We start from the raw sequence: 26,600 nt of genomic DNA, 5'->3' as shown, positions 1-26,600 counted from the left end.
ATTCCCTGTTGAAAAGCTTTTGGTATTGAAAAGCTTCTTTTCTGTATGTGATCCCCATGCGGCCATTTTGGGAGGAGCACTTACTGCCACCCATTGAGATGGTGGTAAGAGCTCTCGCACTAACCCAGCTGTAACCGGGCAGCATGCGGTGTTGGCCAATTACAGCCCGATTACCGTCGCTGCCCTGTGGTAATATTTTTCTGGAATTTCCAGAAGCACCAGAAATGCTGTGCGTTGGAGAATGGAACCACCGCTGGAGGCCGCAATAGGCCTGCGGTAATTCCGATTTGCCGTGTGGCAAGCCTGTTACCACGCAGCAACCCTTTAGTAAAAGGGCCTCTAAGGAAACAGCTATAATGAAATATAATTTGGTTATGCAGAGAAAACTGGAATCATTGGAAAATTTGTCCAGGAACAAGAATCTTTGAATTATACATTTTCCTACAGTTACTGGACTGATTTCAGAACAAGTCCTTGAAAAGTACTTGGTTGAAGTTGTGGGTTTACCAATGGATTCTCTTCCTAAGCCGATTTGGACTTATTATTTTCCATTTTTGCAGGGGCGGACTGAGCGTGGTCTGGGTCCCCGGGCAATGAGGACCATTGGAGCCCCCCCCCCCATGGTCCTGCTACCTCTCTCTCCCCCTGCCACTGACCTTTTTCTTTAGTCCTGCAGCTAAATTGGCCATTTGCCACTGACACTGGAACTTTCCTGTTTCATAGCCCGCACTTATGGCAGAAGGAAGTGACGTCAGAAAGGGGTGAGCTGCAGCAGAGGGAAGTTCCAGCATCAGTAGCAGATGGCCGATTTAGCTGCCAGTGCCCCCACCTATGATGGGGGGGGGGGGTTCAAGGATGGGAGCATAGGAGGGGGAGAGGACAAGGGGCATCCTGGTTCTGGTGGAGAGAGAACATCTCACATTGGCACATGGGTCACAAGAACTGGGGCCCCTCCCCCACAACCTTGGGTCCTCGGGCACTGCCCGGTCACACATATAGTCAGTCTGCCCTGCCTTTTTGGTTTCTACCGGTGAAGAAGTTGGTCTACTGATTTAGAAGCATCTTTGGACAGTTTGAATTTAGCTAGCACGGTTGTTGATCTGGGCTAAATTTCTCCAGCTATTTTGGTTACAAAATTTGTTTTAACTTCTCAAAGAGATTTGGTTTTGAAGTTACTTTTTAAATATGGGAAACAATGTTTCTTTAATTTTCAAATGGGCATTTCCAGGTTTAGCCAGAGTTACACAGAGAAGGAGGAAACATTTTTTTTTGCTTCTAAGACCTAGGGTCCAACAAATAGGGGCTCATTTTCTTTTGAAGTTTTCTTGTACAATTTGGAATAGAAATGTGAAATATATTTTCTTCGATCCATCTTGACTGACTTTGTTTCTGAGTGGCAGGACTCTTGCTGATTCCAGCCCCCAGAGACTCTTCCTGTATAGCTTAGTTTGATGACTGCTCTATAGTAATGTTGAGCCTGTGTCCAGCGTGATCGGTCTGTTTTTTTTCCTCTTATTATTTATTACATTTTCCTTTGCTCTCCTAATGTATAAACTCTGCTCCTCAATTGTGGGACTTTAAAATTATAAGTGGATATTATAAAATTCTTTTTGTTTTCCTGTATGGTGTTTTAAATTAATTATTTAATTGCTTGATTGATTAATTCCATTATTTAGCTCGTCCTCCTGACAGCACCCAGAACAAGTTACTACTACTACTACTATTACTTATTGTCATTCATAATATAATAAAACAGTACAACATTTAACAAAATTAAAGAACCTGACAATTTCCATTTCGACTCATCAAATTGCTAGATTAAAACAAGTAAGTTTTAAGAGGCTTATGAAAACCCAAAAGATCAATAACAGATCGCACAGTGAAAGGAACCTTGTTCCACGACCAGGTCATAAAATAAGAGTAAGGCTGAGAGCGAGCACATGAACTGAAAGGATTTGGCAGGAGGTTTTCTTTTGATATGTTCACTTTAAGATTTCTAAAAAGTCTTATATATATTGTTTGAAATTCTGTACAAATAAAGTTAAACAAAATAAGAGTGTCCTGGCTCTTGCAAGTGGTCACTCTCTGAGGCTAGCAGTTGGAATTTATCCTTAGCTGTGTGGACAGAACAGGAGAGAAGACTAGATGGGTCAGATCTTTTTTCGGTCATCATTTTCAATGTTATTATGCTACTGTAAAGGAGTGTCATATTTTTTGTGTCTTTTTTCAAAGAATCGATGTACATAGGAAGGAGAATTCTGGAGCAGCGGAGAAAGCCATCAGCATTCACTCAACTCCTGAAGGTTGCTCTGCTGCATGTAGGATGATCTGGGATATCATGCAGAAGGAGGCGAAGGAGACCAAAACGTAAGAACAAATTAAGAAGACAATAAGAAAATGACAAATTACAGGGAAGACAATATTCAAGAGTTGTTCCATTAATTTCGAGCTAGCCATACAAATGTATATTTTACTTTTGAATTTGCCACCCTGAACACTGAATAACTTTTGTCTGGGCAACTTGATGTCTAGCTGTAAATGATCTCTTTAAAGGAAGAGGAGGAGTCAGAAGCATGCTGGGGTATGTTAAAACTTTAAACACATAGGGGTGAACTCTATATATGGCATAAAAATAAAATCAGCGCCGATAAAATGCTGTTCTGTAAGCCATGCTTAAAGTTAGGTGCGGTTGAAAGAATACTGCTTACGCCCAGGAATTGCGCCTAACTTTAGGCACAACCATTTGCACAAACTGAAACGTGGTGTAAATGTGCACACCTAAATTAGGTGCATTTCCCCCTTATTCTATAAGTATGCGCATTAATTTTAGGAACGCCCCCCTCCCATTTCCATGCCCCCTTTTTCAGCTTGCGCGTAAAATTGACTAAATTTGCATGCGTATATCCCAATTCAATGTAATTAGTGCCAATAATTGCTTGTTAGCATGACAATTGTCAGTGCTAATTAGCTTATTATTCAATTATATTGCACATGCAAATTGGGTGGATGCCTAAATTTGTGCATGCAATTTGTAGTGACTTTTATACAATTAGGGGAAGTTCACTTAACTGGCTGTGTCTGGCTAATTTACCCATTTATCCCCTTATTTTATAACAGGGTACTTAAATTTACATGCCAATAGTGTATATAAATTTATAGAATGCTAGTACTTATGTGGATAAGTGCAACTTTATGTGCATAAGTGCTATCAGGCTACTCAGTGGCATTCTATATAGTGCACAACTGCCTTTGCATGTCATTGCAAGGGGGTGAACATACAGCGAGACCATGGGTGGGGCCCCCAGTTACATGCTAAGTTGCCACATTTAGGCGCTAACATGTATGCCAGCCATAGACCTGGCATAAGTGAGTGCACCTAAATGAGGCCAATTTACGCTAGTATTTTATAATGGCATCATGGTGCACAGATGCCATTATGGAATTGGCACTCAGCATGCGGCATTGGCGCGCCTCAATTGTGGCACTCAGTTATAGAATTACACCCTTAACTTTAGGGCAACAATTTTCAGTGTCACCAGCTTAACAAGTATAAATGCTGACATTTACATATCTATCTCAGATACACATTAAAAACCTGATTTTAGATTCCAAGATGGCGGCTGAGTAAGACGTCGTGAAGATAGCTCCGCTGTTTGCCGCTCTACTCCTGTAACATTTTTGCCTAGTCTAGTTTGAAACCTTTAAAAAAAAATACGCCTAAAAGGAGAGGTAGGGCGAGAGCAAGCCCCGTTACTCCCTCCTTACCTAGAGCTGGAACGATGGAGCACTTCCTTCTACCGGGCACATCGTCGGGGACTGTTTCGCTGCTGGAGGGATTAGGGAGAGGTCTCCCGTTCCCCCAGCTTGAACACGAGATATCTTTTAGCCCCGAGACGAGGCTTCCTCCTCCTATGCCGGCTACGACGTCGAACTTGGACCAGAGACCCCTTGGTGCGCAAGTCGCGACGGGGTTTCCTGGCACGGGCCCTGAGTCGGCGCCTGAGAAGCCGAGGATTCCTTCTGTGGAGAACACAGAGGTGAAGAGAGGAGAGATTGTTCCTGTGGAAGAGCTTGGAGTAGTAGGAGGTCAATCAACTTTGCCTACAATTTCAACAATTGATTTACCAAGTAAGTCGTTTCTACCTGAAAAGCCCCAACAAATAACTTTGGATAATATATGGGAAGCGCTTGTAGGTTTAGAAGCCTTATTTACCCAACAATTCACTCAGTTAAATCAGAAATTCACGTTAGACAATGAAAAGATTTCTGAAATGGACATGATGTTAAAATCTGTGGGCAAGGAAGTTGAAACTAATTCCTCTGCAATTAAAAATTCTCAACAAATACAAATAAATTTAATAAAAGAGAATATGTATCTTCAAAATAGGATTGAAGTACTAGAGAACTACCAGCGTTCAAATGCCCTCAGATTGATAAACTTTCCAAAACAAATTGCTATTTCCCCATTGATAACCTTCAAGCAATATTTAACAGACGCTTTAAAAATTCCAGAAAAATCACATCCACCCATCTCAAAGATTTTCTACATAGAACCATTTCGTAAGAAAGATTCTTTACAAAGGGAGGAAGTTAAAATCCAATCATTGGATTTAAATTTGACTCAGATTATTGAAGGAGACAATGAGGGTCTAACAACAGCAACACTTAAAGTGATTTTCATACTTCAACCGGATAGAGACTGGATTCTTAAACAATTTTTTCTGAATAAGAGACCTGATTTCCTAAATTGCAAGATAAGAATCTACCCGGATGTTTCTAGAAACACTCAGAAGAAAAGACAGGAATTTCTGAAGCTGAGACCAAAAGCAATACAACTTGGAGCCTTATTTTGGCTGAACTTTCCCTGCAAGTGCGTGATAAAACTTGATTCAATTAAATATGTATTTTTTGAGGCTAATCAATTAAACTCTTTTCTTGAGACAAAGTTGAGAGACTTACATCCTCCATTGTCAGGAACAATAATAACTTCAACTCCATAAAAATTGTATATTGCTCAGTAATCTTATATCAGCCTCCATTTGTTAAAATTTGAAATTGTCTTCAAAATTGGAATATTTACCTGAAAATTGTGATATCTCCCCTATATAGTGGACTATAGACGAGTAATGATCTTCTTGTTATAAAAATTTTGTTTTTTCTTTCTTTCTTTTAGATGTATCTTTAAGAATTTATCAAGATACTAAATCGTCTTTATCTGTAATCAAGATAGTATGCTTGAATATATTTTGAAATGAATAAATAAAAATAAAATAAAAAAAAAGCCTGATTTTAGAAAGCTGTGATTTACATGTGCAAATCTGCAATACATGTATATGTCAAGGGAATGTGGTTTAGGCATGTATTGGGTGAGACTGGGGTGTATTCCCCATTTCAGAAAAGGGCATGTACGTCTGTGCTTTACAGAGATTGATGTTGGGATCTCCAGCTGCAGTCAAGCACATCTAGGTTTTGGAAAAATGCTCATTTTGGGAAGCAACTGCTCTACTGGAGGGATTAGGGAAGATTGCCCCCAATAATCAATAGTACAGACTCGGTACTTCAGTGGGATAGCCACGGAGGGGCCTGGGCCCTCTCCCAATTTGGGTTTGGGCTCCCAAAATCTGCTGGTTTGGCTGGCAAGGATCCCCAAGCCCTGCCAGCAGAAGCTTTCCTACAACGATATTCGGCTGCCTGCCCTACTTCCCCATCCCTCGCGTGCATGCTTGGTTTTAATGCTTATCCATATTTTCTTCATCTTTCTGTTTTCTGAAAGATGTCCTTTAGGCTTTCACCACCTCTTCTACCTCACCATTAAACCACACTGGCCGTCATTTGGCCTACTTTTGACCTTTTGGTTTAATAATCTGTTTTTTATTCAACATTAAGTACATAGCATATTGTACATAGCACAGACATTAATTGACAGCAGTGACTTTTCCAGTAACACTAACTCATACCTAATAAGGTAACTGCCAATTTGCCAATTCTAAAGTTATTTTACATGAGAAATGAGTTGAATAAGTAAATTAGAACAGTATTGAAGACTTCGCTGTGTCAGCAAGAAGAGAGCACCGTAACACATGGGTGTCAAGTTCTTAAAAATTGCTTCATTCTCACTCTACTTGCAGACATCACAGTCAATCTCTCTGTTCGCAGCAAGAACTCAAATCACAAAAGTAAGGCAGTCAGTGGCGGCACTTTGAACCACTGATGCCAGCACCATGAGCATGCTCAGTTGTTGCATATGGTCAGTTCATACACAAGAACTGAGCATGCTCATAGTGCTGGCATCGGTGGCTCAAAGTGTTGCTACTGACTGCTGCACTTTTCTGACAAGCGGTGGTAGACTGCAGATTTCTTCAGCTGGCAGAGCTGGCAACTAAAATATTTTAAATTTTAATTTTGGTAGGGGAGTGGGGAGAGGAAATGGATGCCTATTCATGTTAACCATTGCCCCTACCTCATACACTACTGCTGAGAACTACCAAAAAGATCATCTACAAATAGGGCAGTTTTAATAACCTTTTGACCTTTTTTGATGTATGAAATGTATTTTGTCTGGGCTTTCAAAATGAAGTTTTAAAATAAACGTCCGTACCTCATTCAAGGTTATGGCCCTGGTAGCAGCTTCTATCGGTTTCCTAATTACTTTCATCATTTGATCTTAATCTCCCTTTTTAAAATTTACTTCAATAACAGATTTTTTTAGTGTCTTCCTTCAACAATTACAAAGTTAATCACACTTTGATCCTTATTGCCTAGAAGCCCCTCGACCCTTACCCCTTGCACCTGGTTCTGCTGGCATGTAAATGTTTGGCATGCCTATGGTGGCTTACATTTGTATTCTAAGGCCTTGATATCTGGAAGGGGACTGCACTACTCAGTATTTTTATATTGGTAAATTTATGATTATTCTATGCAAAAATGATTAGTATCCCAATATGAGAGCAATGCTTTTAATGAGTGAGAACAAAATGTGTGTGTAATAGGCTGCCCTTATACAATATATATATGGGCGTTAAAGCAGGAGAGTTATGGTGTAGTCCTTGTACACCTTAGCATCATGGCAACTATTTGCGACAGATAAGATAAGCAGCACATTATTCTCCTTTTTGTGCTCCTTTATTTTTGAATGTTGGATAATTTGAGACTGGATTTAAAAAAATTTTTTTTATTATGACTAAAGTTTATTATTTAGTTAAAGCACTGAATGCATGGAATGAACATAGTATTGTACTTTTCCATCTGGAGTTTCTGGCCTGATGAATGAAGTGGAAAGTTCACCCTTTTAGCAGTCGTTTGCTCTTGACAGCCACATGGGTGTGTTAGTTATCTGAGGGCGTCACGCCATATCTATTTAAATTGGTGTCTTTCTCTCCTGGTTATTTTTGTGTCACATGATTTTATTACCAGTGAGTTAGTGGGATTTTTATATTGAGTGTTTGGTTTCAAAAACAATATATATGCATAAAAAATTTTAATGATATTTTACAACATAATATAAGAAAATGTATCAGCCAGGATCAGAACCAGCAACCATCTGGACCAGATGCTGTAGCTCTGTGAATCAATGAAATGGAACTCAAGTGCCCTATACAGGCCAAGGAGTAGAAGCTCAGGAGGGAGGGTTTTACTGCGGATGACATCACCGTTTAATCTTCTTGCTTTCTCTTTTCTTTGGTCAAGAGCTGATGAAGTTCCCCTGAAAATTTTGGCACACAACAACTTTGTGGGGCGATTAATTGGAAAGGAGGGACGAAATCTGAAAAAGGTGGAACAGGATTCAGAAACGAAGATCACCATTTCACCGTAAGATTGCATACTTTCTGTTCCAAAAAAGTCAATTTAGTGCTAAGAGGATAATTCTGTAAAATAGATGCTAATGTTTATGTACCAGTTATGTGCGTAAATGTTTAAAATACTAGCATACATACATGTATGTCTGCACATATGCACCTAAATACTATTCTCTAAATATGCACATATTGTATCATATATAGGGCTCCTTTTAATAATGTGCCAACAATTAGCGCTCGCTAAATACTAAGAACCCTATAGAAATAAAATGGGCCTCTTGATGTTTAGGGGCCCTTTTACAGAGTGGCAGTAAGCCCAACGCGGGCTTACCGCTTGCTGTTCCGGGACTACCGCTGGCCAAATGCGGCCTCCAGCGGTAGTCCCACCCTAAGCATGTGCCATTTCCGGGGGGAAAAAGAAGACCCCCGGAAACGGCTTGCATGGCGGTAATCAGGCCTCGCCGCACGCTGCCGGGTTAACACAGGAGCCCTTATTGTCGCCTCATTGGGTGGCGGTAAGGGCTTCCCGCTCATGGCCACGTGGTAAGAGTTTTCTTACCACGTGGCCATGTGTGTCTGGGGGCTTTTTACCCGCTTCGTAAGGCCCTTTTTCCCGTAGCTTGGTAAAAGGACCCCTTAGCGCGTGCTAAACCTATTAGTGCACCTTAGTAAAGGAGCCCATAGTGCATAGACTACAGGTAGGCATACACATGAGTATTTTATTTATTTATTTAAAAAATTTATTATCACCCATAACCTAGGTGTTTTACAAAAACAACATACATAATAAAAAAAACAAACCAGCACATTTCACTCATCACAAACAAACCATAAATGACTTATGCTGCTCTTCTTGAATAAAATAAGCACAGATTGCTCCTAGGTAAAAGCTTCTACAAATAACTGTGGGGTCCTTTTACAAAGCTGCAGCAAAAGGGGGCCTGCGCTGGCATCTGTTAGCACCGGGTTAGCATGGGAGCCCTTACCGCCACCTCAGTGGGTAGCGGTAAGTGCTCCCCCCCCCCTGAAATGGCCACACAGCAAGCATTTCACTTGCCACATGGCCATTTCTTTTTAGAAAAACCCAGCCTTTTACCCACTCTGGTAAAAGGGGGCCTCAGCAGGCATCAAAAACACACGCTGATGCCAGCGCAGGCCCCGTTTTGCTGCAGCTTAGTAATAGGACCCCTAGAAGAGTTAGGCGCCATGCTTTATGGAATAGTGCACAGCCAGATGCATGGACAAATTTTAGTGAATGCCAATTATCTTCAGTAATTGGTTGTTAGCACACAGGTATTTGTTACTCAATTAATTTGTGCGTGCATCTTGGGCATGCACGCAAATCTGGGCGTCTTATATAGAGTCCAGAGGATAGTACACATTATCGGCAAACAGCATTCATTTGAAATGACTTCCCATCCCTACAGCCAATTCCACAAAGTAAAGGGCAGCTTTCAGCCACTGATTTTATCCAGGTAACTTCCTGGGGTTATTTAGGGGCCCTTTTACTAAGGTGCACTGAAAAATGGGCTGCGCTAGTGTAGGCGTGTGTTTTGGGCACACGCAGATCCATTTTAAGCTCACCTGTAAAAAAGGCCTTTTTAAAATTTTTGCCGAAAATGGACGTGTGCCACAATAAAAATTAGCGCGTGTCCATTTTGGGTCTGAGACATTACTGCCACCCATTGACTAAGCGGTAAGGTCGCTATGCTCGTAGAATGATGATTACTGCCTGGTTTCCGGCATGTAAAAAATGAAATTACCGCCCGGGCCATGCGGTAGCCGGGTGGTAACTCTGAACTGATGCGCATTGGGTGTGCGTAATCGCCTATGCGGCTTAGTAAAAGGGCTCCTTAGTTTGATAACTGCCCGAACAGATGACAATCACGTACCTGGTCTGTGCACATTGCTGGATTTTCGAAGTGAAAATACGCTTGTACCTCCACTTTGAAAATTATCTAAGGAAAGCTACTTGCATACAGCTATACCTGCTGCTAACCTGTGCGATACTCTCTTACAGGAAGAATACATGTATACTTTTGAAAATTCAGAACTAAGTAAGCACATAGTTACAAACCTTGCCCCTACTTAAAAGCAGATAAAAGTCAGCATGTATAATAAAATATTAAAATGTAAATGAGAATGATATGCATGATGTAACTGACCGTTGATACTGTTTTACATGTTTGAGCAGATGGTTGTGTTGCATTATATTGAAATCCTTTTCTAAAAAAAAAAATGTCAGCACGAAATGGCAGTATGGCTGCAGGGAATATTATAAAAGCCCATCCCTGCTGGTAAACTAGCTCAGAGAAAATTGTCCTCCCTCTACTTTCAGCCTCAGAGACATTCTCTAGGGGTGTTTAGGTCAGGAGAGGAAGTAAAGTATGTTGATTGCATTTTCAACTCTATGCACATTAGTCTCTCTGACAATGGGTGGAGGGACCAAGGGTAAAAAGCAGTGTAGACTTTGAGGTGGATATTCAAAGGACTTCTGGGACTAGCTAATTTTAGACAAGAGGAAGGGAGGGGCATGGGGTTAAGATGGGGCCAGGGAAACATCTGTGGGAAATTAATTTTTAAATCTCCATATCTGCTTTATCCTGCTTTACATCTGGGGTAAAGACTCCATATGGCACCCCATCCACTGTAGGATTTTCTCCAGGAAACTCTACAACTACAAAGAAAGTCAGCATTATGGGGAGTGTAGAAATTGCCTAAATGTTCAAAAAGAGTTGGGAGTGATAAATTGCTAGACTATAAATCAAAACAAAATCCCCTATATTTTTGAGATAGACTCAAGCTTGGAGTCCGTGTGGGATCTCTCTGACCTTATAGGTCTCCTTACTTGGAAGGAAAAAGGCCTCAAAGAGCTCTGCGATACACTGTATCTGTAGAGCTTAAACGGATCAATTCGAACCTCTGTTCATCATCGGCCAAAAAAAAAACCTTCCAGTACTAGGTAACATCAAGTACCTTCAATTGTATTCTTTATACTATATTTTCTGTTATTACATTAAATTCTTGTCTATTAGCTTGTCTTAAAGAGTTTAGATAAACTGTAGTCCTATACGGTACATTTATTCTCTTAGTTCAATATTTCCAAGCTAGTCTATAAAATGGTGAGCTATAATGGTGAAAAGGACCCTTATCTTTTCTTGTGCCTGTTCTTTGTTGTCGGCGTTAAACTCTTCTGCTGCTATCTTTGTCTCATCAACACCTCAAAACTCTCGTGTTGTAACTTTCTGTCTTTACTCCTCTGTCCCAAGCCGACGGTGGCCAGCGTTTCGCGCTGCTGCTTCAGGGTCTTGGCGGTAGGGTTACTATTGTTTAACTGAGGGTGTATAACGGTCACGTTGGAACACTATGATAGGCTCGGATTGCAGCCAGTGTAGAAATTGACCATAATATAACTGAATATACGCCTTTATTATAATATCTCCTACATTTATCCTTATTAGGACCCAGCCACTTACGCTGTAAAATGCAGTGTAAATCTTCCCTCTTCTCTGCTTTCAGTAAAAACTTGCTGAACATTCCTGTTTTGAGACTGAGGGAAGCTGTCTCTCTTCAGAGAGATTCTGTAAATGAGACAGTGGAAATTCTGACTGGCTGTTTTTAGTCATAATTTTAGGGCTTTATATGCAGTGAAACATATTCAGCTTCAAACATTTGGGTCAATAATGAGCTGCTGGCAATCGGCGACTTTATAAATACTGACCAGTACTGGCTAATTTAGAACCAAGTATTCAATGCCGGGCCATATCAGGGCACTAAGCACTAAATATCCAGAAGTTACGCAGGTATGGCTGATGTTCTTTGCTGTACCCACATAGCTTACTGGGCAAACACAGGACTGCTGTTTATGTGGTCCTGCTTGCCCAGTTAGCTAGGGAAGCATTGGCACAGAATCTCACTGCTGCCCATGTCAGTAGCGTAGCCAGGTTAAGGGTGCAGGGGAATGGAGAACGGACTGCATACGGTGCCGGTGTGTATTTTAAAAGCGACAGATCACGTGAAAAATAGGTGCCGTCACCATTGGAAGTCCATTTGTGCGAGCGGCCACTCCTCTGGCGACCCACCTAGCTATGCCTTTGGCCCACGTATCTCCCAGGCAGGGCCATGCTGGTCAGAATATGGTTTATTGGAAAATTTGCTGTACTGCTTCATTTGCAGCAGTGAACATCCCCTCCTGACCTGCTCAGTGTGGATTTTAACTGAGCAGGAGCCTCTCTTGCCTGTTTTTTATTTTTGAATATCGGGTCCATCCTATAGTGGGGTGATTTTCAAAACTTTGCATTTTGATCCAAAATCTTTGGGTATTTTTACTGCAGCCATTGCCTCGATTTTCCAAGGGGAAATGAATTTTCCCTTTGAAAATTGTTCGTATTAAAAAGTACCTGCATGGACATGCACTTGCTTTTTCTATAAGCATTTTTTCCATGAAACACAACACGCAGAGTTTGGTAAATGTTCCACAGCACACACAATTTCAGGTGCACATGGAAAGTGGGCAGTTTTCAAAATGGCCTTTTACCCAGATGAATCAGTTTTTACCCAGGTAAAACCAGTGGCGTAGCTATGTGGGGCCAGGGGGGGCTTGGGCCCCCAAAGATTTGGACCTGGACCCCCTGCCGACAACCCTCTCGACCCCCCCCCCCCCCGCCGTCGCCTGCCTTTGCTGGCGGGGGACCCCAACCCCCACCAGCCGAGGTCCTCTTCTTCCCGCAAAAGGCTTCCTTCTGTTTCTGACGTCCTGCACGTATAACGTGCAGGACGTCAGACTCACAGAATGAAGCCTTGCAGATCAGCTGCATGTACAATGTGCAGGACGTCAGAAACAGAAGGAAGCCTTGAGCGGGAAGAAGAGGACCTCGGCTGGCGGGGGTTGGGGTCCCACGCTAGCAAATGTAGGTTACGGCGGGTTGGCGACGGGAGGGGGGGTCTAGAGGGTCGTCGGCAGGGGGGGCAAAGTTGGCGGCGGCAGTGGGGTCGGCAATGGCGGGGTGGGTGGGTGTCAGCAATGGCGGCGGTGGGGTCGGCGGCACCGGGGGGGGGAGGGGGCTAAAATGTGCCCCCTCACCTCGAGCTCTGGACCCCCCCTCCCGCCGAAGTCTGGCTACGCTTCTGGGTAAAACTGCCGTGCTCAAGCCATTCTCTCTAGGTGCAGCCCATCTCCTGCCCATATATATAGTTTTTCTTATTCTTTCACAGTCTTCAGGACTTGACTTTATACAACCCTGAGAGGACAATCACAGTAAAGGGCACCAGTGACAATTGCTTCAAGGCTGAGCAAGAGATTATGAAGAAAGTCAGAGAGGCTTATGAAAGTGATGTCACGTCTATGAATGTGAGTTCGCTAATACTGAAATTGTTAGATTTCCTCATGTTTTGCATTAACCTTAAAATTAATTTACTTCAAAAAATATATATTTTTTAGCTACAATCCCATCTCATTCCTGGCTTAAACCTGGCTGCTGTGGGACTCTTCCCAGCCTCCTCTTCTGCCATGCCCACATCTCCCAGCGGGGTCTTTAATGCCTATATGGTAGGTATTTTTGTTGTTCATATCATCACAGTGAGACATTTTCAATGTCACTATTCAAAAATATTTTATTGGTTATAAAGTACCACATTACAGAGTCATTTAAAATTGTATCAGTATATAAAGACATGGCCAGAAACAGAAAATGATAGCAGTAAAAGACCATATGGTCTATCCAGTCACTCCAACCACACCATCTGCTCAGAATAGTAAAATACAAAGGGAGTAGGTGCCTGGCTGTGTGAGTTAGGCATTTACTTGAGAGCCTTGGAAAATTCCCTGAAGATGAGTGCCTAAATGTAGACAGCTAGGAAGCAGTATTGAAAGAATTTTACATGGGCAGATGCAGAGATGCCAACTTATCCACTTCCAGGCTGGATACATTTTAGCAAGGCCTAGTTCTGAATTTACAGCCCAAAGTAGTATGGGATTTATAGTGCTTGATCCTGCCTATTGAATTCAGTGTTTTAAGTCCCATAATGCACTGGGACAGAGAGGTCAGAAATCCAGGACTGTTCCAAAATCTGTAGCCTGTAACTGGGTAACTTGGCATCTCTTCAGGCGTAAATGTGTGCATGTACTCTGTGCGTGTTCCTGCTTATTGTATATAAAACAGTGGTTCTCAACCAGTGTGTCCCCAAGAGGTGGGAGGTGTGTCACAAAACATTTGGTGTAGACAAGCAAGCCTGTGTTTCCTTTACAACAGTAGTTCCTAAACCTGGTCCTCGAGGCACCCCAGCCAGTCAGGTTTTCAGGATGCCCACAATGAATATTCATGAGAGAGACTTTCATGCGTTGCATGCAAATCTGTCTCATGAATATTCATTGTGGGTATCTTGAAAACCTGACTGGCTGGGGTGCCTCCAGGACCAGGTTTGGGAACCACTGCTTTACAACCATCAGTGACTGCAAGCTGGAAAGACCAGCAATCTTGAGAGTCAGGTTCTTGAAATCCCTGTAACTGGTCCCTATTTCTACTACCTCCATAATAGCTGCTGCCTCCAGCCACAACTGAAAATGTTGCAGGTCTGCTGTCTGTAGATTTTGTTTGCTGTATTGTTTGAGTAGCATATTTGCAGGTTTTTTTGTCTTGCTTCACAGTATCTGGCAGTGGAGGGATATTCTGTTGCTGATACTCAGGTGATACTAGAATTTGAATATATATTTGTTTTGTATGTCAAGTGAGAAATCTGAGATGGATGTGTTGCATACAGCTTTTTGATATGGAATAGGCAAATTCATACTAAGCTTACAGTTACACAATGAAATATTTAGACATGCTTTGTTCATCTGTGAATTTTAGTGTTCGGTGTGTCATAACAGAAGAAAGGTTGAGAACCACTGCTATAAAGTATATATGAACATTGCAAATCTGTCTTGGGAATATTGTAAAAAATACACATGTTCTGGTCTACTTGTTTACCTGTGCAATTTTATAAGAGCCACTGTCACAATATAAAACATGCTTTATACATACAAAATGCTTCAGAAAATTACCCCCAGAGAGGTTGTGTTGGTGGTTTTCCTAGGGCACGGTTCAATTTTGGCCAAACAGCGCTGATTCTGGCCAAGCAGAATTATGTGGGTAACTCTGGCTGGCTGTTTTCCAAGCCTACAGTTAACCAGACAACTCTACAGAAGGTGTGATTATATGTGTGTAATCCTATGTATGCGTATGTGTTGTACATACAATGCAAGTTCATTCCAGCTATAGTACAGTTCCAAAAATGCCAATGCACAGATCACACGTGTGTGTACCCTTGCACAATTTTATAATAGTCATTTTCCACTCGTGAAACATGCTTTGCAAGTGAAAATGCTTTCTAAAATTATCCCCCCCATGCGTCAGCAGCATGTACTTTTTTAAAGGCCGTAATTCATAGACAAAAAGATAGTGGAACTGTAGAGCCAGGGGAAGGGATGAGCTGGCGAGTCAGGAGCAACAGGAGAAATGGGGACTGAATTAGGGAGTAAAGCCACTGTGCTCTGCTTTGGGCTCGTCCCCTCTCCTCCTCTTTCCTGCAGGCTGTCTGGGAGGGAGGGGCTGGAGCACAACACTCCTGCAACTCTGGAGTCTGAAAAAAAAGTGATGGAACTGCTTTCCAGGCTCTTCTCCCAGAAATTAAGCCCTGTCTTTATGCATGCATACTCTCAAGTAATTTTATAAGCTCCTATTTCTGCTTGTTAAATTGTCCTTTTACAGGGTAATCCTATACAGAAGGTGCAAACATGTATGCCCCAATTATGTGCATCAGTGACTAGAATCCTGGCACATATGCATGTAAATGCCCAAAATCTGCCTAAGCATTATTCTGTAAATATGTACATATCTTACAGTTTATTTACACTTGCTATACCGCCCAAGCTGACTTGCAGATCTGGGCAGTTTACAAAACTAAAAAAACAAAGTAAAAATTCAGAAAAGAACTACAGTACCTTGACAGGAAAGGCAATATCACTCAGCAGTAACAAACACTCAGAAAACTTAAAACGGGTTAGGGGATGGAAAACGGAGGAGGGAAGGAAAGCATAGAATACGGGATAGAGAAGGGGACGGGAAGGGAAAAACTTGTCAGTTCGTACGATACCCAGGAATCTCTTCTGCCTACCATTGAAATGCCTGTTTAAAACAGCCGGGCTTTCAGGGCCTTTTTAAAAGATCATTCAAATAATATATTTTATAGGTGCGGGTACACATGGGTAAAGTGCAAACTTACACATGTATCTCCAGCAGCTAGGTACAAGCTCACGCCTTAGTACACGTGCGTGAATATTAGAAGCCGACCAAAACTGCTTTCTTCAATTTTAGCCGAAACCACAACTGCCACAGAAACTGTCTGAAAGCTTTCGGCTGAAACCGAAACTGCAGCCAAAATGCATCATCTGGTTTTGGCTAAAACTGAAACCTCAGGTTTGGTTGTGTGAATATGATTGAGTGAGGGCTACTGAGGATTGTCAGAATTTGCAGTCTGCAAAACCCACAGTATTCAAGCCAGAATATAATTTAAATAATGAAAGAGTATATTTTACTGCCCAGCAAATTAGCTTCCACACCCATCGACTGCAGCTAATGCCATGGTGCTTTTACAGTGGCTGACTTTGTGCCACACTCGGAGTGATAGCTGATGTCATAACTCCACAGCGAGGCTAATTCCTAAATAGCTTAAGATCTCAGATTTACAGATTTAGGGGCCCTTTTACTAAGCCGCGTGAGCGTCTAAATGGAGTTACCGCTCGACTACCGAATGGCACTTGTGGTAATTTCATTTTTGGCACGCGTGTCTGAAAAATATTTTTTATTTTCAGTTGCGCGTAATGGACACACGCCAAGTGGCATTTGATGCGGATAGGTCATTACCACCCGGCTTCTTTACCACTAGGTCAATGACTGGTAGTAAGGTCTCGGACCCAAAATGGACGCGTGGCAATTTTGATTTTGCCGCACGTCCATTTTTGGCAAAAAAAAGGGGCTTTTTTTACAGGCCTGCTAAAATTGGATCGTTGCGCGTCCAAAACATTTGTTTTAAAAGTATTTTCATGTAATTTCATTGAGTGTCCCCTGGTCTTTGTACTTTTTCAAAGAGTGAAAAATCAATTCACTTCTACCTGTTCTGCACCACTCAGGATTTTATAGGCCTCAATCATATCCCCCTCAGCCGTTTCTTTTCCAAGCTGAAGAGCCCTAACCTTTTTAGCCTTTCCTCATACAGGAGGAATTCCATCCTCTTTATCATTTTGGTTGCTCTTCTTTGAACATTTTCTAATCCCACTATATCTTTTTTGAGATTCGGCGACCAGAATTGAACAGAGTACTCAAGGTGAGGTCACCCCATGGAGCAATAATATTGTTATTTTGCACACCTTTCCTGATAATTCCTAGCATCCTGTTTGCTTTTTTTGGCCGCCGCACACTGGGCAGAAGACTTCAGTGTGTTGTCTACAATGACACCTAGATCTTTTTCTTGAGTACTGACTCCTAAGGTGGACCCTAGTATCAGATAACTATGGTTCAGATTAGTCTTCCTAATGTGCATCACTTTGCATTTGTCCACATTAAAATTCACCTGCCATTTGGATGCCCAGTCTTCCAGTTTCCTAAGGTCTTCCTGCAAGTTTTCACAATCCGCATGTGTTTTGACAATGCTGAATAGTTTTGTGTCATCTGCAGATTTAACCACCTCGCTTGTCATTCCGTTTTTCAGATCATTTATAAATATTTTAAATAGCACCTTTCCCAGTACAGATCCCTGCAGCACTCCGCTCTTCACCCTCCTCCATTGAGAGAAATGTCCATTTAACTCTGCCTTCTGTTTTCTGTCCAGTAACCAATTCCTAGTCCACAGAAGGACATTATCTCCTATCCCATGACTCTTTAAATTTTCTCAGAAGTCTCTCATGAGGAACATTTTCAAAAACTTTCTGAAAATTTAGATACAAGTGAGCTGGTCAATGTAGTGTATCGACATGTTTATGTACGCCTTCAAAGAAATACAGCAAATTGGCGAGGCAAGACTTCCCTTGGCTGAACCCATGCTGACTGTCCCATTAAACCATGTTTGTCTATGTGTTCTGTAGTTCTATTCTTTATAATAGTTTCCACTCTTTTCCTCGGAACTGAAGTCAGGCTTACTGGTCTGTAACTTCCTTGATCACTCCTGGAACACTTTTTAAAAGTTGGCGTTACATTGGCCACCCCCCCAATCTTCAGGTACTATGATGATTTTAATGACAGGTTACAGATCACTAACAACAGATCTGCAATTTCTGCATGTTATATGTGTGTGCACTTTACCTAAATGGGTGCGCTATTTTTGTGAAAATATGGCAGTATTGGTCTGCGTAACTTTTCATCTGTTGCTGGCCTATGTTTGCATTTCATTTGTTTTTCTGCCTCTCTTGCCCATTTGTAGTTATGGCCCTGCTGAATACCTTAAAACTCTGTAACTCAAGTTTTCACATTTATCTGAGTTTCAGTGGTTTGTGTCTCATGTTTTCCATATTCTCTTATGTCAGCAACCTCTAGAACAAGAGACAGTGCATGTCTTCATTCCCGCTCAGGCTGTTGGAGCAGTAATTGGTAAAAAAGGACAGCATATTAAACAGCTCTCCAGATATGCAAGTGCTTCCATTAAGGTGTGTATAAAAATCAATACATTTATTTCAGGGATTTAAAAATATTATTGACTAAGATGTGGTGTGGAGCCTGCTAGTACCATGGGAAATATTTATCCCTGTGGTGTAGCCATGGGGGGCCCAGGGGAGCCTGAGATCTCCCACTTTGGGCTCAGTCCCTGCTCCCTGAATTGCAGCACCGTTGCTATGGTTGGCAAGAATCCTCAAGCCCTGCCAGTGAAAGAGGCTCTCTGGTGGCTGGAAACTCTCTAATGCTCATGGTCAGCAACCCTTTCTATGGGCCGCTGCCATGCTGTTCCCCTTGCCCATGCATGAATAAAAACTGAGAATGCATGGGGGGAGGGGGCTGGCGCAGTTGTGGCCCATATAAAATGCCTCTTCTGCCAACGTTGGGAGGGTTCTAGCCATTACAGAAAGACCCCTTCAGCTGCTGGGGCTTGGGGATCCCTGCCAGCTCAAGCATTTAAAGTTTGAGTTGGGGGGGGGGTCAGGGGGGCACAGTGAACAGGACATTGGTGGAGAGTGAAGGTGGGATAAAATTTTGTGCCAACCCACTTTAGGCTCAGCCAACCCTCCTCTACCCCCCCCCCCCCCCCCCCCACACACACACACACACACAATACCTTCCCTACTTCACAGATGCAAAGTATGTGAGGAAAAGAAGATGCATAAGTTTTTTTAAAAAATGAAATGGCTGTGCCTATTTTTCAGGGTCCTCACAAACCCTTATTCTTATTTGGTGCTCGGAGTGCATGTGCAGCTTTCAAAGCCATTTCCACTGGTAAAATATTCTGCTGGTGGAAATGGGCTTTTCAAAAGTTGTCTATGTGAGTAAAAGAATGCTTATTGTTGAATACTGAATTCTCATATTTTTACAGGCATACTGCAAAAGTGTTAAATTGAGGGAAGAAACAGATTGTGTAGTTTTCAATTTTGAAACCGTACCCTCAAAATAAATGAGCAGAAATCGCCATTGGTGCTTTTTTCAGGGCAGCAGTCAAAGCAAAAGTACCCCCATAGTTTTTCTTTAATATTGGTAGATACCGTGTAGAGCTTCTACCAATATGAGCTGTTTGATTATTATCTTCATAACACTTCCCTGGTGACTGAACTTCATTATCACATGTAGATGGGATGCATCGTTTTATTATCCAGCAGTTCATTGAAAACTTTATATATATATATATATGACTTCTGATATTAGGTAACCAATTAACACTAATAAAACACTGCCAGCAGAAAAATAAATAAATAATATGTATGTTGGATAAACACTGGAAAAATCCCACTTCCTCTAATACTCCCTTGCCTTGGCTTCTCTTGTATCCTCCATTCAATTATGTGCTTTTTCTTCACCAATGATTCCCAAGAGAAACAGATTTGCATATTTAATTCCACTGTAAAAGGTACCAAGCAAAAGTACCTGCAATGCGAAAATATCTGCAAACACCAATGTTTTCTATTCTCACAGAACCCCTAATTAGCTGGGAAAAAAACACCTGAATTTACAAGGGTCAGAATTCAGCAGGACTGTTCTGGGTAGGAGCGGCTTCTACCCAAATAAGTCCTGCTTACCGGAGCCATACGTAGATTTCCAGCAGTAGTGCCAGGGTGATCTCAGGGTGGGGCCTGGGTGGGTTTCAGATTACCTGGTTAGCAGCAATTCAGTCTCAAATATACGTTTTTAAAAATATGCTTTTAACTTCTTACAAAAGGAAGTGAAATCACATATTGACCTTAACACCAAAATTATTCCATAAAACATTCCAGCTCTAGTAGAAACCTTCCAAACTACATTAATAGGAAGTATCATTATTTATACATTAGGATTCATTTACCATCTTTTTCAAGGAATTCACTCAAGGCGGTGTGTAGTAGCAATTCAAGTTGAGCAGATCGTAATTCTCTCATAGAAATGTAGTGTAGCATTAAAGAACCAAGATAAAAAGGTCATGCTGAGTTCAGAAATGTAGAGGAATACCCAGTGCCCTGAATGTAACTCACCTTGAGTTACTTCTGAAAAAAGGTGTGAGCAAAGGCCAAATAAATAAATAAAATAATAGCAGCCCTTTTACTAAAGTTTGTTATGCTGTAAACTTGCGATTTGTCACATAATTACATAAGTACATAAGTAATGCCACACTGGGAAAAGACCAAAGGTCCATCGAGCCCAGCATCCTGTCCACAACAGCGGCCAATCCAGGCCAAGGGCACCTGGCGAGCTTCCCAAACGCACAAACATTCTATACATGCAGGTAACGCACAAAGAAGCCTTTTTACTAAAGGGTTTGGCACGTGGCAACCCAGAACTACTGCCGGCTCAATGTGGCCGCTGGTGATAGTTCCACCTTGAGCATGCACCAAACCCAGCGGTAATTGTTGCCAATGGGTGGCAGTAAGTGCTCCCCCCCCCCCCCCCCCCCCCCGCATGGTAGGAATAGTCTTACCATATAGCCATGTCTTTTTTAGGGGCTTTTTACCCACTGCGGTAAAAAGGGCCCTGGCACATGGCAAAAAATGTCCCCCCCCCCCCCCCCCCTGCTACCATAGGGCCCTGTTTACTGCAGCTTGGTAAAAGGACCCCAAAGGCAGCATCAGCCTATGCGATATATTTACAGTTAGCACGTGGTAAGTCGCACGTTAAGGCTATTTTTTTAGAAGGCAGGTAGGGAGTAGAACTACATATGGCATAGGTCCAAAATGGGTGTGGAGAGTGGCACTTAACTCACTGCACTCACCATGAGCTAACACCATATAGCACAGGACCACTTACCACCTCCCAAGTAGGAAGTGCTAAGTGCTTCTGTACTGTCTGCAAGCTGAGCACTGCACACTATCCCACATTTTCCCAAGCAAACTCGGTTTCAATGCGGCTTACATCCATTAATTCAGCAATTCAACAGAATAGGGCAGATTCATATACTGTAAAGGGGGTCCGCTTCCTCCTCTGGGGTGGGCCAGCCGGCCAACGGGGCTCTTCGGGTTCCGAGACAGAATACTGCTGAGACGGGAACTTAGGGCCAAAAGCCTTTTATTATACGGGCAATTTCCCAGCCAAAATCATAACAAACAAAAGGTACAGCCTGCCTAACATAGTCTTCCAAAGGAATAAAGATACAGTCTTTATACGATCATCTTCAAAAGGAAAGAAAAAGGTACAATCCAGGTTCCAAAATCTCTTTAACACCCGCTCAGTTTCTGGGCTCAACTGCTTCACGGGGTGATCTCTGGGGCTTGCCTTGTCACAATACGTATTGCAAAATTTAGCAATACGAGGAGGAGGAGTCACCTAGTGGTTAGGGTGGTGGACTTTGGTACTGAGGCCCAGATGCATCAACCATATGTAAAAAAATCTAAAACGTAAAAGTGCTTACCGAATTTGAAAAGAATGAAGAATGCACCAAAAAAACAAGTCACACATGTTCAGTGCGGTATTGTAAAATACAATGCATTACAGATTCGTTAAACTGTTGTAATCCCCATCGGTAATCGGCCCCTAAAGCATGCGCAGAGCAGCCAAGCGTTATGCCACAAACGTCAAAACAACAACCACCAAAAAAAAAAAAACACAAACACGTGGCTCCCCGCTTCCCCCTGCTTAAAATATAAAATCAAATGAAAAATAAAAAAAGGATCGGGAGGGGGCAAAGGCGCTCATCAGGAGCGTCCTATATGGATGGCCTTTCCCCCCCCCCCCCCCGAGGTCACCGCTGCTCCCCGCTTTCCCCTGTATTAACAAAAATCAAAAGTTTAGCAGCCCCGGCCCCCCTCCCTTCCTGTCTCTCTCTTTTGCCTTCTCCCAAAGCTCCACCTCCCGCCATCCTCCGCCCCATGCCACGCCCCCCTGAGGTCGTCACCGTCGCTCCCCCCCTCCACCGGACCCCCCCCCCCTCCGCCTTACCGGGCCCGCGCAGCACCTCTCACCTCTGTGTGAAAGCGCTGCACAGGCAAGAAGATCATCTGATGGCTGCGAGTCTTCAGGAGGACATCTCTCCTTCCCTGACCTGGGCCCGCCCCTTCTGACGTAAGTAACCTACGTAGGTAGCAGTGGGGGGGGGGGGCAATTTTTGCCACATGCCAGGGCCCTTTTTACCGCAGTGGGTAAAAAGCCCCTAAAAAAGACATGGATATATGGTAAGATTATTCCTACCATGCGGGGGGGGGGGGGGGGGAGCACTTACTGCCATCTACGTAGGTTACTTACGTCAGAAGGTGGCGGGCCCAGGTCAGGAAAGGAGAGACGTCCTGAAGACTCGCAGCCATCAGATGATCTTCTTGCCCGTGCAGTGCCTTCACACAGAGGTGAGAGGCGCTGCGCGGGCCCGGTAAGGCGGAGGGGGGGTCCGGTGGAGGGGGGAGCGGCGGCGATGACCTCAGGGGGGCGGGGCATGGGGCGGAGGATGGCGGGAGGCGGAGCTGTTGGGGAAGGCGAAAGAGAGAGAAAGGAAGGGAGGGGGCAGGGGCTGCTAAACTTTTGATTTTTGTTAATACAGGCGGAAGCGGGGAGCAGCAGTGACCTCGGGGGGGTGGGGTGGGGTGGGCAAGGTCGTCCATACAGGATGCCGTCCATACAGGACGCTCCTGACGAGCGCCTTTGCCCGCTCCTGATCCTTTTTTTATTTTTGGTTTGATTTTATATTTTAAGCAGGGGGAAGCGGGGAGCAGCGGCGACCTCAGGGGGGGGGGCAAGGCCGTCCATACAGGACGCTCCTGACAAGCGCCCTTGCCCCCTCCTGATCCTCCTTTTTTAATTTTTGGTTTGATTTTATATTTTAAGCAGGGGGAAGCGGGGAGCCACGTATTTGTGTGGGTTATTTATATTTTCAAACGTGCCAGCTTGGATTTTTATGCTGCAGGGAGAAGCGGGGAGCAGTGTCTGTATGACAGCTCAGGCCTTAACGACAGGTCTGACTTCATGTTAAATATATCGCGGTAACTGATTCGGTGCAATCGTCGGTATGGTTAGTGCATTCCGAATTGTCCACATTACAATTGGAAGTGACTCATTTGCATTCCGTTTTCGTTAGCTGCTAGCGTTAACATTTTATGAAAATTCATATAGTTGTTCATACATCTGATTTGTTTTGGAAGAGAATTCTACCATTTGGTACCCCGACAGGCAAACTCCGCTGCAAGAGCAGATTTATATACTGTTTTCTTGCAACTAGGAAAATGGAGAATTAAATAATCTCTTTCACCCACAACTATATTATGCGTAGGAAGTTCTACCAAAGGTTGCATATATTCTGGGGCCATACCGTACAATATCTGAAAAACAAAAGCACACATTTGAAAAAGAACTCTAGCCTTTATTGGAAGCCAATTCAACTTTTGCAATAACGGAGCTGCCCTCTCATAACGAGATCAGTTGTGCAGCAGGGTTCTGAGCAGTTTATTGTAACGTAAGTACAAGTTACATGCAGGGTACGCCCCCCCCCCCCCCCAGGTACTGCATTAGCTTTGCACTTAAGTTGCATTAATTTCTCATGTTAAAATGCAAAATCTAACACACTTTAGTAGAAGGACCCCTTAAATATCAAACACAGACGCTTAAACATAACCCAGAACTTACTAGGTAACCAAGGTATATTCAGTTATTCATTCATTTAAGTATTTATATACTGCTTAGACCTAAGTGGTTTACAGCCTGTCCCTATTGGGCTCACAGTCTAGGCAATACATTGTGCTACTGTTGTACCTGGGGCAACAGAGGGTTAGGTGACTTGCCCAGGGTCACACGGAACTGCAGAGAGAATTGAACCTGGCTTCCCAGGATCTCAACCCACTGCTGACCATCAGGCAGCAGCAGGAATCAAAGTCAGTTTGCCAGGTCTGCATCCTGCTATTCTAACCATTAGGCCACTCCTCCACTCAATGACTCCTCATGACAGCTGCATGGATCAGTACAGGAAAAAATGTGGACACATCTCTTGACATTAGATGTTAACCAAGCCACAGCATCTTCTGCAGAAATTGCAGAACAACATCAGGCAACCCAAGATACAACATATTACAGTAATCAAAAAAGAACAAACATGCAAAGCTTTCAACTGTCCAGAGCCATTTAAGTCTACTACAGTGCGCATCTTAAGAAATATTTCATGAACAATTGAAGACATTTGTGAGTGCATTGTTAACCCACAATTTAAGATATTTAGATATTTAATTTTATACTTAATTTTATTCTTTATAGCTATTTTAGATCATTCTAATAATAAGAACATTCATGAAAAAAAAGTATGCAATCTATGTGAGTAAAGCCCTTCTTCTCTTCTTTTATCATTTGAAATATCTCCTTTTTAGGTGCTTGTAACATGTTTGCTTTTGATCTGATAATAGAAGCTTGGCTATTGGAAACTCCTCCAAAACGGTCTAGTCAAAGATCTGACCTGAGGTGGGGAGTTCAGAGAGAGACAGAACTGTTCTCCAGTCATATTTTTGAAAATGTGTTGAAACTCGAAATACATTTGGTGAAATGTTTCTTCATTAAAAACCTTTTGATTATGTAAGGAGAAAACAGGTTTGACTTGACTTTTCTTTGCATATTTTCAATAAACAGATTATACTGTGTTGCAGTGGTGCAGTACTGGGTAGCTATTTAATTTTTGTTGAATAGATTAGATTTATTCCTTAGTATGTTCTTTCAGATTTTGTAAAAGAAATGCGAGTGATATGTGCACAGGTTTATTTGTTGTACAGCAGACAACAACAACACAACACTTGCAACATTTTAACATTCTCCTATAATACTTTGCAGATTGCTCCACCTGAGACTCCAGATTCCAAAGTACGGATGGTTATTATTACCGGACCACCTGAAGCACAGTTTAAGGTCTGTGAACATTACCTAGTCATTTTCATTATCTTCTAATTTTAGCACTAGGAATATATTTACTGGGGGGGGGGGGGGGGGGGGGGGGGAGGGTAAGCTACACAGTGCTGGTCTTCTACCAGAGATAGTATATAGTTTTGTGCTATAGACAGCATCTCTTTGCTTATCTTGTTAAAAAAAAAAGTTTCGTCTTACATCTGAGTTTTGTTTAGAAAGTATACAGTGTATCTTCACTGTTGCATGCTCAGTTGTTCAATTTGACTAGCGTGGATTTAGAATGTGTTATTTTGTAAAGTATTTTCTGCAAGTAAAACATGTATATGCAGGTATAGCTTTTAAAATAATAATTGATAGGTGGGTGCATGAGTAGAGTCCATGTATAAATGGGCTTAGTTATCAGGAATGCCAGACCCAGAAGAGAGGTAGAAGCTTGAAGGAAAGAATGCTGCTATGGATTTTTTTTTTTTTGTTACATTTGTACCCTGTGCTTTCCCACTCATGGCAGGCTCAATGCGGCTTACATATTGTATACAGGTACTTATTTGTACCTGGGGCAATGGAGGGTTAAGTGACTTGCCCAGAGTCACAAAGAGCTGCCTGTGCCTGAAGTGGGAATTGAACTTAGTTCCTCAGGACCAAAGTCCACCACCCTAACCACTAAGCCACTGCTCATTAATTAAGGAATAGAGGATGGCATATTAAAGTCCTAAGACAACAAGAGTGGAAGTGCCACAAAGAAAAGGTCTGTTCTAGGAACATGCTGTTGGGAATCTTTATTAAGAAATATACAGTTCTCAAAAATCCAGTGCACTGGCTTTGTGGATGGACCCAAATTCTCCAATCTCAAAATCCAGTATACATGCTATATGGAAGGACCCAACACAGGCCGTGGTTTACAAACCTTCATCAGGAGTTCTGTGAGAAGAAACTAGGAATAATATCTTGACACGGGACCTGATGTCTAGCATGGGACCACCATCAAGTGCAAGTGCCTGATAAAGTGGCAACTACCAAAAATCCAATGTAGCAGACAGGATTGGGAGAGGAGCTACTGTGACTCTTGGTGGAGGATTCTTGGGTACTCTGCTCCCTCCCAGGTTCAAACTATCTGCTTTCTGAGGTTGTACTGCCCCTCCCCCATGTTCAGCACCTGTCCTCATGTCCCCCCATATCCAGCATCACCCCTATGTGTCCCTGTACTACCTCATGTCTGCTTCTCCCCCTTCTCATCCGTGAGTGGCCTAGTGGTTAGAGCACTGGTCTTGCAATCCAGAGGTGGCCGGTTCAACTCCTG

The 26,600-nt window shown here is 42.7% G+C and overlaps 1 protein-coding gene across 1 annotated transcript in view; it reads left to right on the top strand.

Moving 5' to 3' along the window:
- IGF2BP1 (insulin like growth factor 2 mRNA binding protein 1) overlaps positions 1-26,600 on the top strand; it is a 57,740-nt gene that overhangs the window by 23,183 nt on the left and 7,957 nt on the right. Inside the window, exons 7-12 of the mRNA XM_030221064.1 lie at positions 2,233-2,367; positions 7,687-7,809; positions 13,011-13,146; positions 13,237-13,344; positions 18,355-18,474; positions 25,232-25,306. Of these exons, the coding sequence (XP_030076924.1) occupies positions 2,233-2,367; positions 7,687-7,809; positions 13,011-13,146; positions 13,237-13,344; positions 18,355-18,474; positions 25,232-25,306 (697 nt within the window). The remainder of the gene's footprint in view (positions 1-2,232; positions 2,368-7,686; positions 7,810-13,010; positions 13,147-13,236; positions 13,345-18,354; positions 18,475-25,231; positions 25,307-26,600) is intronic.

Source organism: Microcaecilia unicolor, chromosome 12 (genome assembly GCF_901765095.1).
Source record: "Microcaecilia unicolor chromosome 12, aMicUni1.1, whole genome shotgun sequence".
NCBI classification, from domain to species: Eukaryota; Metazoa; Chordata; class Amphibia; order Gymnophiona; family Siphonopidae; genus Microcaecilia; species Microcaecilia unicolor.
The sequence above is the reverse complement of the archived record's forward strand: the minus strand, read 5'-3'. Positions and strand labels throughout refer to the sequence as shown.